Below are 12033 nucleotides of genomic sequence, written 5' to 3' on the forward strand. Positions count from 1 at the left end.
ATTCAAACCACGAGCCAACAACATGACCTTGTCCCGGAAAGGCTGCTCGAGCCCAGTCATGGGGGCAGGAGGCACTTTTCAAGTGTTAGAAGAGGAAAGAAGCATCAGACACCAGATGGATATGTTAATGCACTTGGCACCAATCTACGTACTACTATTCCTCACGTACGTCTCCCATTGTTTCTGGTGTCGGGCCGGTGTTTTTTCCTGCAACTTTTATACGTGCCTTTTTTTCCCTTCCTCTGGATTTATAAAACATTCATGTGGCATGTGGCAGCTGATGTGAACCTAATTCCATTTGTCTTTCTATAAACATACATATGACGTATCTGTAGAGAAGAGATGTTCTGCCAATAAGCGCGCTAACATGACATTCTTAATCTCGTTGGTTGCACACTACGTGTCACAAGCTCAGGTGATGACGAACGTTGGCTGACTGTTTTGAATCGGACGCTATTTCCAGCTGTTCTAATTTCTTCCGGAGACGGGGAAGGCTCCCTCTCTCTCTGCCGAACTAATCGCCTTCTTGTGTGCAAGTGTAGGCAGCCCATTTTGGTTGCGCTTTTCAGCGAAGCAGCGTGGGGATCGCCTCAGGTTGTTTGGAACGAGGAAAGATGAGTTGAAAGCACGCTTTGCTCGCAAACACTCACCGTTTCAGGTCTAAACTATGTTTTCCCACAAGATGGGCTTTTTAAAGTGTGAGATTTATCATGAAGTAGATATCACAAAGTATTTTGTCTAATACGCAGTACCGTATTTTCCGCAGTAAAAGGTGCACCTAAAAGCCGTCCATTTTCTTAAAAGCTCACAAGCACGCCTTAAAATCCGATGCGCCTTGTGTATGTTAATTACGGTAATATTTCCACCCCAAAATGGCTCCTTGCTCGAGACATGCTGACAATGCAGAGTTTAAACTTAAGGCGATCGGTTACGCAGTTGAACACTGAAATAGAGCAGCGGCAAGAGAGTTCAACGTTAACGACTCAATATTATAACTTGTGTTGGTTAAGTGGACTGTGTCGCTGCTTTATTAAATAAGTTTTACTGACATCTGATCGTTCTGTTGGCGATTCATATAGCGTAGCTCCATCTAGTGGATGCGTCTTATAATGCGGTGCGCCCAATGGATGAAAAAAATGACAAAATAGGCCATTCATTGAATGTGCGCCTCATAATCCAATGTGTGGAAAATACGGTCAATCCCCGTCCAAAAACTTTAAATGTGTGGCAGCAGTCTACCAGTAATTGTGATTTCACCCCCCCCCCCCCAAAAATATATATATATTCATTTTGAACAAAACAAATGCGGGGTGTCTTTCCAAACAAAGCAAGCATCTGAACAGTCTAAAATGCATTTGTTTATATTACAAATGAACATCTTCAGAAGCCACTGTAGCATGTATTTCAGTTTTCATTATGAACAGTGATGCAAAACCCAATAAAGTGCTCATTTGACATCCGTTACGTATTCCAGAGCATCACGCTATCAATAGAGCAATGGCAACAAACACGATTTCCGAACATTTGGATTTGTCGTAGGCGATCAAGGACATTTAATCTCACGTCCCTCCTGCGAAATGCTTTGAACCATCGAAGACAGCTAAAAAATAAAATAAAATGCTTGCTTATTCTGAATTTGTTCCATCCTTTGAGGCCTTAGCAAAGAATGCTTTGTGCATGAACGCGAGCGAATGTCTGAATCGACGGCCGTGGTGTTCATATTGCAGGTGAGTTGAGAAGAAGCTGAGGTCAAGAAGAGAGAATAAATATTCTACCACTTCCTCCTCTGAGCCTTGGGATGTGTCGCTGTCTACGTGCCTGGGTGGAGGAGTGGGAGTGCATGAGACCTTTCTAGCCAACTTTGCTCATCGAAGTTTGAAATGTTTTTTTGAAAAAGAAAAATTAAACAATGCCAAAGCAAGCAGCCAATTTGAGAAACTGAGCAGGACATTGCTCAATAGTTTGCCGTCATTTGTTAAGCGATACGCTCCAAAACAACCTTGAGCTTGGACACTTCGACAAAGCGTCACATGGGGGATTTGGAAAAGAACCGCAAGCTTCGAAAAGATACTATTTAAAGTTTTCAGATAGGCTTGAAAATAAACCTTCGCAAACGGTGTGGTTGGACACATGCGTGAAGAGCCTCGTAAAAGGCAACTCCAAATGAATTTTCAAGGAGACAGTTCACATATTACACATTTTAAGAGGGAATTGTAATGTGGAAAGTTATATTACCATACGAAATCAGTGAGAAGGTTGTGTTTTGCGTGAGATTTTGTTCCTAAAAGCTTGCCAATGTTAACTTGCCGAACAGCAACAGGCACACTTAACAGCAAACGGAAAACCGACGACTGAAAATCTGACTACTTACTTCGTTCAGCACTTGCTATGTCATGTAATTACCCCCCGAAACATACAATACAGTACAATACTCGATTTCAAGTTGAACTTTCAATACTAAGCTAACACTAGCAAAGACGCTCAAGTTGAACTTTCAATTCAAAGCTAACGCTAGCAAAGACGCTCAAGTTGAACTTTCAATTCAAAGCTAACGCTAGCAAAGACGCTCAAGTTGTACTTTCAATTCAAAGCTAACGCTAGCAAAGACGCTCATTAAAATGACGAACAGCTCCAATTCTGGAGATATTAAGTGGATACTGACAGGCTTACATGTCCACACCTTATATGAATATTTGTCAGCTAGTTGTAGTCAAACCTTTCCTCGATGCCCGTTGGGTGTATGTGTGTGTTTGGAAAAGACATGTGACAGACTGAAGGCTGGAGATACAGTGGCTGCCATGGTAGCAAGTGTAATCACGTACCGTTAGCGCGGGACTAATCCGCGGTTCTTTCTGCACTTTTTTTTTTCTTACAGTTGAGGGGAATCCTAAGAGCTGAGTGCACAGAGAGCAGAACTCAATTAAGAGAATTTAGTGGAGAGCCGGGGTGCGCTATACAGTTTGAACCACCAGAGTGTTTGTAACTCCGCGACTGCCATCAATCGTCACAATCATTGACCGTGTCTCCACCGGGCAGTGGAGTTTAGCTGAACATGTGCAGAGGAAGGATAAACACGAATTGAGTGTGTTTCCGCTGAGGAATGGAAATAGCCCTGCGTGTTCAGTATTTTGTATGGTCGTTATACAAATACAGATAATTCTAAAATTGTGCACTGCTGCTTTACCAAGCTTTGGTGTAACAAAACAGCCACAGTAAGTTTTTTTTCTTTTTTGAAAAGATAATTATATTTTATCTGACGAGCTATCTTTCAAATCAAATAGATGTTTCAAGCACATTATCATATTTTATTTAGCGGCAATCCACGTTGCTAAGAGCTTTTTAAAATAATAATCACTAAAGTGGTTGAAAAAGTCACCTCTCTGATCACACCCATGTTGTTAGTGCAAACAGTGCATGTCAGTGAAGACACGCTTTTGAACTCTGGAGGCCGCCAATTAAAAATCGTCAACTAAATCTTTCAAATCAATTAACCGCCATGCCCTCAGCAGCAGTTGCATGGGTATTGGCTTATCCAGAGAGTGTAGCGTTGCCTTACTCAGGCAACTCACAGTGTAGTTCCCTTGCACAGCACTCAAAAGCATTTTTCCCCATGTTATATAATGTATGTTATAAAGGCAAATGTGTCCCACCAAGTATCAAAAACAGGGTAATCGAAGCTAAAAAAAAAAGATATACAGGTCATGAATTAATGCCAAAACCCATTGGCGCCAAGCAAACAGAACAGGCAAAGGGTGACAAGGCTTTAAAGCACACAGTAGAAAGGAGACGAAGCAAGATGAAACAGAATAATAACGCATGAAGACATCACAGTGCTGATAAATCTGCTCATTAGTACATCTCTTGAGGTGGTGATCATTATGAAGATACGGTGTTGGTGACAGAGGAGGTGGGGGGTGGTGGGGAGCACAGGGAGTTCTGTCACTTGGAAGACACCCGACCGCATAACATTGTGGGACCCAAACAGAATTGATGCAAGAGTCCAACACAAAGACAATTCTACAGTGTGCCTTGGTTTCATTTCATTTGGGAATGTTTCTTCAAAAACCATCCGGACTTCTGACCCACCCAATGCACGTACAATGGGGTATTAAGAGGCACCCACCAAAGAGACGTAATTCACTCTTCGTTGCGGTTAGCATCAAATCAAGGCAATGTGTTTTATTTTATTTTTTTTTTCAAGCACTTGAGACTGTAATTTGAAATCCATGAAAAAGATACTGTGCCTGCCTCATGCACACCAACGAGGAAAAATGCTTCAGCCGACAGGAGACTGTGAGCAAGGGCCGATTTGACAGGGACCGCCCACATTTTGGGGCCACCGAGTACATACCTGCCATGCAAGTGCATCTATGGCCAACTTAACTGACTGCGAGAATCCGCACAGGCAGAAAAGTGTGCAACTGTGCAACTTTTCCCGTTTAGGCACATGAGACAATATAGCCCTCGGCTCCCAGAAGTTGTAACCATTATTTAAAACAAATGAAAAATTCACTCTTTAGACAGAAGAAAAGCATGTAAATAATACATAATCATCCGCCTTTCATGCGTTACTATCTCCATGTTAACAAGTGTTCACAGCAGGCAAACAGTATATTTATTCATGTATAGCTGTGTTCATTCACTTTGCCAAAGGTGTAATAATTGTGTTGCACAGCATGGGGGTGGGGGTGTAACAAAGTAGGGTGTGATGGTGAGTACGTGGTATGGTATTTTCCGTACTATAAGGTGCTCCGTAGTATAAGGCGCAGCCTCAACAAATGGCTTATTATAAAACCGTTTGCATATATAGGGCGCATCACATGATATGGTGCATAGAATAGAAGCTGCAATAGTGGCTGCGGTTGCATTATGCATCCACTAGATGGAGCTACACTAAAGGGAAAACAATACAATGCAGCATATAGAACTTTAACAACCGCTGCGGCCGCTGTAATAAAGCTCTTTACACAACATTTAAAATACGACGTCCAAGAAATCAGAATATTGACAGATTATAAGGCGCACTGCCGGTTTTTAAGAAAATTGAATGCTTTTAGATGCACCTTAAAGAGCAGAAAATATGGTCGTTAAATTTGAGTTTGTCACTCTCCTTCAGATGTCTTCACATTTTCACACATCATTTCTAATAATCTGTGCTGAGTTAGCTCAAGAGCCAAGATCAAATTCTTGACAGAACCGCAGAATTTTGTACTGGAACTTGAATAATCAATGACTGGAACAATCTACAAAAAACATGTTTTAGCCCCGCAATGATTACTGATAAACAAATATTTTACTCCAAGCCAAGATTGATCCGCCAACCCACCAAACTGAAGCCGGACCAAGTTCAACTTAAGGTACTACAGACGTTTTTTTTTTTCCCACATTTACCTTGGCAATCTGGACACACCAGTTGAGCAACAGCTGCGATCCGATATTGTCCTTCTGCTCGAAGACGTAGTCGAGAAGGCAGCCGTGGGGCATGAGTTGCGTCACCAGCTGGATGGTGGGACTCAGGCAGACACCCAGCAGACGCACCAGGTGAGGATGCTCCATGCTGGCCATAATCAGGGCTTCCTGAAAGATAAACACTTGTCTCCTCTGGCAGGTGGAAAATGTTAAGAAATGATTTACGTTGGTTTCATATAATTTTTTCTTTTCTTTTTTTTTTTTGGTCACAAAAATCAGCCATCGAAACAGGGGTGTGTAGACTTTTTAGATCCATGGCAACCTTGTCTTGGTGAGCTTATGGTGCTGCAAATTAAAATAGTATAACATTTTATTTCATTTTTAGTTTATTTGATGTTCATGCTCTGATTTGAAAAAAATAAAAATCAAAAGTTACTCACCAATTATTCAGTACTTGAGTATTTTTCTTTTCATTGAGTACTTTTTTTTAACTCTTACTCAAGAACTTATTCAGAGCACAAATTTTCACTTTTACAAAACGCTAGGTCATATTATTCAAAAGTAACTCTATTCTTGACTACAATTTTTGGCTTCTGGTGTGTTACCTTGTGTCAAGAAATAGAAAAATGGCGGTGACCGCACATGAGGGGAATTTTTTCTTCTTACCTGTCTGTCTTATTCAGAAAGGTGCAAATAATTTAATAATGACTGCAGAGGTTTTGTTTTTCACAATGATATAGTCAATGGTATGCACATACAATACATGCTGATTTATATAGCGCTTTCACAACAGCGGCGGCTGTAACAAAGCGCTTAACAAAACAGTTAAAGTAAAATAATAAACACAACACATAACAAAACACGGACAGTCATGCAGTCCGAACCACTTTTCCATCCCACGCGTTGTTGTACATGTCATGTAGTTAAAAAAAAATATTGGTTATTTTATCACCGTGTGAAAAGACAAGTACAAAGTTGAAAGCCTCACACGACACTCGTCGAGCATTCACCCAGCTTACAAGTACAGAGTTAACTGGCAAAGATCACAAGACTCCTTATTCTGTTTAAGGCTCGAGTTTCTCTTGAAGCAGCAAGCAGCAAGATTCTTACTCAAGTCAAAAAGTGGAGAATTTGATTTTATCAAAGTGGCTGATTGTCCCGCGGGATCCTTGGCTTTTTTATTATTATTTCTTTCATGTTAAAAATACACAACTGCAGAATTTGACCACACTAGATCCCACTACATGACAATAGAGTTTGCCCCAATGTCAAATTAGAGCAACCCTTCCTGTTTTATATTACAGTCAGCAACTTTAAAAAAAAAAAAAAATCATGAATAACCTTGACTGTCTTCAACCGCTACACATTGAGCAAGGCCCTTTTATTTATTCAAATGACATGTGGTAAGGAGAAACAAAGCACCAAGCTGCGATATATTATCAGACAACATGCACACATGCATTTATGTACACAGTCCCAGCGCTGAGTTCTGTGTCTACAAGGGATTACGGGCTAATTCATCACGAGACAGATTGTAGTGTAACACACATGCAGCTCGCATCATGTTAATGTGCTTTGGTGCGTACCAGGCAGACAGATATACGACGCATCTTGTGAAGCTCCAGTGAACACCAAACACAAGTGACATCACAAAAGAGGATTAATACGTTGCAAGTACAACATGGCTTGGGTAAGAAGCTGTTAAAATACTTTTACGTTTCATTATATTCAGACATTGGCTTAAAAGGGCCCATACCGCCTCCAAAGGTCTAACCACGGTATTCTGATGAATATTGTGTTTGTAGAAAATGAGTTAAGAGGCAAAATCCACCCATCTGGGGGGGGAGGGGGGGTAATTTGCCACTTCCTATCAACTGAAAATGACATCACAGTTGCTCAGGGCTCAGGTAAGAACTGATCACGGCTCGCCTGTTTTCTGAAGCTGAGCCACGATCGTTTGTGACCTAAGACCCAAGAGCGTTTTTGGGTGACTCTGAACCTGGTGTCAGCAGGCTACATGAATAATGTGACTTCCCCTCGCCAGATATATTAAGGTTAATAGTGTGCAGGGCAGCAGTTTGTGTCGATGATTTATTTGTCCGCTGTTAAATGTGGACTCATTATATGTGAAGGGGAATTTTATTTGTACACATCTTTAAGTGATAAACACAATGCTGTCCTTGCTTATACATCTCCCCAAATGATCCATCCGTTTTCCGAGAATAATAATTGATGTACACAAGGGAAACATAATTACGGAATATACTTCTCCAAAATTTACCTCTATAGACCCCCCCCCCCCCCACTCTCCTCCACCTCCCCCCCAAAAAAACGTTTAGCAATGCAACTTAATTCAAAATAATGGCCATGTATGTTTGGCCTGTGTATACTAGGCATATGGCTATCCTACTTTTCCCCTCATAAGATCCTGTTTAGTCTCCTTCTTGGATGCCAAGACAAGCTCTCAAAGCACACCGAGTATAAATTATAACAAACACTGGGTACTCATCAAAGGCATCCTGATGAAAAACAGAAATGCTCGCACTAACACTTCCTCTTAGACCGCCAAATTAAGTGCAAAAAAAATAAATAAAGCGAGTGCAACTGGGTCACTTTCTGTGTGTGTGTATGTGTGTGTATGTGTGCGTGTGTGCGTGCGAGCGTGTGTGTCAGGATGAGTATGTGTGCTAATGAGTCATTTCATCTGCATTGCATCATCACCGGGTAATAAGTTTGATCTTTTTCAGTTTTCTTTTTGAAACAAGATGAACTGTGAATGCTTGAAAAATTGAATCCGGTGAATGCATATGAAAAGTCTACACCCCCCGTTTGAATGGCAGATTGTTGTGATGTAAAAATATATATATACAGTATATATATATATATATATATATATATATATATACACACACAATATATATACAGTATATATATCTATATATAGATATAGATAGATATAGATATATATAAATGACACTAAGATAAATAAACTGTACAACATAATATACTTTTTCGACAAGTGAAGTACATATATACAATAAACCTTATATCTAAAATGATCAAATAAATATAACTATAAAGTATAAATAAACCTATCATGAAATTGTCTCTTTACTCACGTCCATGAACTCCACATTTGCCTTGGGCCCCGTGGCTTCATTGAGGATTTTGATGGCTACGGGGATCTTAACCGTTTCCCCCTCAGGAATCCAAATTCCCTTGAGAGAAATACAAACAAACACAGGATGAGCCAAAGAATCTGAGCAACACAGTTAAGGACAGCTTTCAATCAGTGTATGTAAGGTACACAACCACTCAGTTCCCAGATACCAACAAGCAACTGGACAAAACCATTTAGGACATGACATCTTCATAAGGAGAAAGCGAAAGAACATTATGTGAGTTCCACGAATGAAGCCTGTTGTGAGCTGTTTGACTGAAATGAGTTACATGCAGAGATGGCGTCCAAGCCAGTGAGTCTAAAACTGTACTGAGGTACATTTTGTGCAATTGCGCCAAATGTTATTTACAGTATGCATCAATCCCCCCCCCGCCCCAAAAAATAAAACATTCTCTTTGTTATTATTATAATTAGATATGGCATCATTATATATATATTGCGCGTCGTCCCGCACGCGGTCTGTCCTTCCGTCTGTCCCTTTTCAAAACGTACCTACTTCACCGCGCCGCTGCGCGCCGCCACTGCGCCGCTCAGGCAGTGGCTCACTACGATCGCGCGGGCATCTTAGCGAAAAAATGTTGTCTACCCACAAGCATTGCAATGAAATTGTTAGTTATTTAGTAGAGCTAAACATCTCTTTATTTTCGCGATAAGCAATGCAGATGAACAAAAAGTTGAACCAAGCAACAACACTTTTGTGGGTCGAAGGCCCACCGTACCAGCCTTCCGCAGGAACTAGCTGATGAGCCGCCCGGAGGGCGGTGAACCAGCTAGTTTGTTTATATTTGTTTTTATGATTTTTATTGTGTTTATTTATTTATTTTATGTGAACGGTTCTTTTGATGGCGGCACCATCCGTGTTGCGAACTTAGGCCCCTCCAGCTTTTTAGTTCATATTCCAAAATATATTTAATCTTTTTTTTCTTTTTTTTTTTTTTAAACAGCCCACCTAGTAATGGTCAAGCCTCTCTTTAGCCCAGGGAGAGAAAAATTCCTGGAGCCATCACTGCAGTGCAAATACTTCAATAATGCCCCCCCCCCCCAACCTCTGTCCCTTGAGCTCGATTCCCGGACAGCCTTTTTTTCACTTTCTTCTTAAATAACGGTTACGCTCTCAATCTCAATTAGTAAATTGATCATTCCCACCACCCTTGTCACCTATTTTATCTCCTTTCTTTCAACCTGTCATCCCAAATCCCATCGGGGTAGTGGGTACGATGATGATATAGTGCGTGCTGAACGATTAAAAGTTATTTTGTCCTTCCCAAAAAAAAACGGGCATTTTGAGGGATCCAATTTCATCTGTGATTAAAGTGATTTAGCAGCTGCCAAAACGGTCAAAGCATTTAAAAAGAGGAGGGAGAACTGAAGTGGCGCTCAACTTTTCAACAAGCTTCAAATGCATCGCACTGCCGTTATAAACACCCCCACCATGACAGCAGGATTAACATCTCCACCAAAGCGAAACTACCACTGATCACAGCTTTAATTTCAGGAGTGCTCCGCTTCGTTCGATACACCCTGTCCAGCGGCATACGCCGGGCTAATTATTGCTCAGTGAGGTTTAATTTAGTCGAGAACGAATTGCATTTCAAATGATTTCTCAGCGAAAATGTTCAGTTTTTTTTCCCCCCCAGCAAACTCATAACAGTTCACAGTCGTAATTGTCCTAAATGGGGTGCTACCGTTTGTTTTTACCGTGTACTCTCATATATAATAATGAGCTTTTTTATTGTTCATAAATGATCAAGAACAGGTTTAATTTTACCTCACTATTAAACTGCAACCTGTCAACAGAAATATTACACTGCTGTTAAAATCAGGAAGTAGACAAAAAGAAGCAATAAGACAAACCGCTAAAAGATCATTTGAGACAACAATCTTCCGTTATGGGCATCGTGTGATTCTTCACAAGATGATTTGCATTTTTGTTTTCATAATTATGATCGAAAAATAAAAATACAGACGGATAAGGAAAAGATGAATCTGAAGTCGTCAATTTTATGCCCAGTGTCACGCTGGCTCCCACCTTAACTTAACATCTAATTACATTATGACCACACGGGACTTCCTGGTTTCTATTACCTCATTCTCCTCACCTTCTGCTTCCATTTTTCAAACTAATATCTTGGCATTCATGATCTGGGAATACCATTCACTTTCTTCCACTTAAAGATTCCTCAGGATTGATCAGAACGATGATGCGTCGGAATGTATTTTGCAAAGGCAGCTGACTACCATGACACTTGAATTGACTTTTTTTTTTTTACCTTGTACACTGTCCCAAAGGCTCCGGAGCCGAGGATCTTGACTCTTTTGAGTTCTGTCTCTTTCAAGATTCGAAGCTGAGCTTGGTTGGGTGCTGTCCCGCTGGGTGTCAAAGGTTCTACCAGCTGAGGAAAACAGAAAATAATCCTCACTCATTGTACAACCAATCGTAACAGTGACTGCTCAATATGATGTCATCCGTCACCGAACAGCGAGGATTCGCATTAACAAGTGGCAAAAGAACATGGGAAAGGGGGGTGGAGGGGGGGGGGGGATCACGACAGGATCTCTAAACTTGAAGTTCACACTGTTCTGTTCTATCATGACTTCTCGAGTAGAGCAATAACGAGATAATGGAGCAAATGAGAGAGAGAGGGGCGGGAGTAAAGGGGGGGGGGGGATAGAAATAAAACAATGAGAAGGCAGCAATGAGGAAGCAGGCAGCCGACTTGCTCGGGGGAAGCAAAAGCGCCCAAAACGGAAGCAATATAAGGAGGATTAGATTCAAAAGCGGGCAAGACTTGGGTGGGCAGCCCGGGTTTCCCCCCTCTGGCTCATGGTTGTTACAGTTTGATTAAAAACAATAGCAAATCTTCATTGAAACGGAATAACAAATCAGCATCTGGAGGGAGGTACGTGACCGCACACAAACAAACAATCACATTTGAAACCAGCAGGCTCTTGTACGCTGCAAGGAGCTGTCCAGCCAGCGCAGCTGCTGCAGCACGACGCAGTCGGAACTGTCCACATCCTCACTCTAAATAGTGGTGCTGAAATGTGAAACAACACGTTTTTGGGGGGGAGCACCTGGGTTCAACTGCAAGAAAGTCCTAAAAAAACAAAACAACAAAAAAGATTCCAACCGACAGACCGCACACTAGAAAAACAAACAAACAAAAAAAAACACATGCTGTAGATCACAGGTGTCGAAGTCAAGGCCCGGGGGCCAGATCTGGCCCGCCACATCATTTTATGTGGCCCGCAAAAGCAAATCAAGCATGTCAAGTTCCATGATGCTTGCTAAAGTCTGAACCAAAATTTCAAATTGTCATATGTAATCCACAACAACAGTCATTATTCTTGACTTTTGATTTCAAAACTGATTATGCATCAATTTGTTGTGCGCTGTGTACGCAATATGTGGAGATGATTAAACATTGATATGGTTTCCCAAA

The 12033-nt window shown here is 41.2% G+C and overlaps 1 protein-coding gene across 2 annotated transcripts in view; it reads right to left on the reverse strand.

Moving 5' to 3' along the window:
• Positions 1-12033, reverse strand: part of LOC127611236 (receptor tyrosine-protein kinase erbB-4-like) — a 155932-nt gene that overhangs the window by 14748 nt on the left and 129151 nt on the right. The window contains exons 18-20 of one of the 2 annotated variants that reach the window (XM_052081637.1): positions 10861-10983; positions 8529-8627; positions 5392-5577 (exon numbers count right to left, since the gene is read on the reverse strand). In XM_052081637.1, the coding sequence (XP_051937597.1) occupies positions 5392-5577; positions 8529-8627; positions 10861-10983 (408 nt within the window). Of the gene's footprint in view, positions 1-5391; positions 5602-8528; positions 8628-10860; positions 10984-12033 lie in introns of both variants that reach the window. The other variant, XM_052081636.1, reaches the window with a different exon arrangement.

Source organism: Hippocampus zosterae, chromosome 12 (genome assembly GCF_025434085.1).
Source record: "Hippocampus zosterae strain Florida chromosome 12, ASM2543408v3, whole genome shotgun sequence".
NCBI lineage: Eukaryota > Metazoa > Chordata > Actinopteri > Syngnathiformes > Syngnathidae > Hippocampus > Hippocampus zosterae.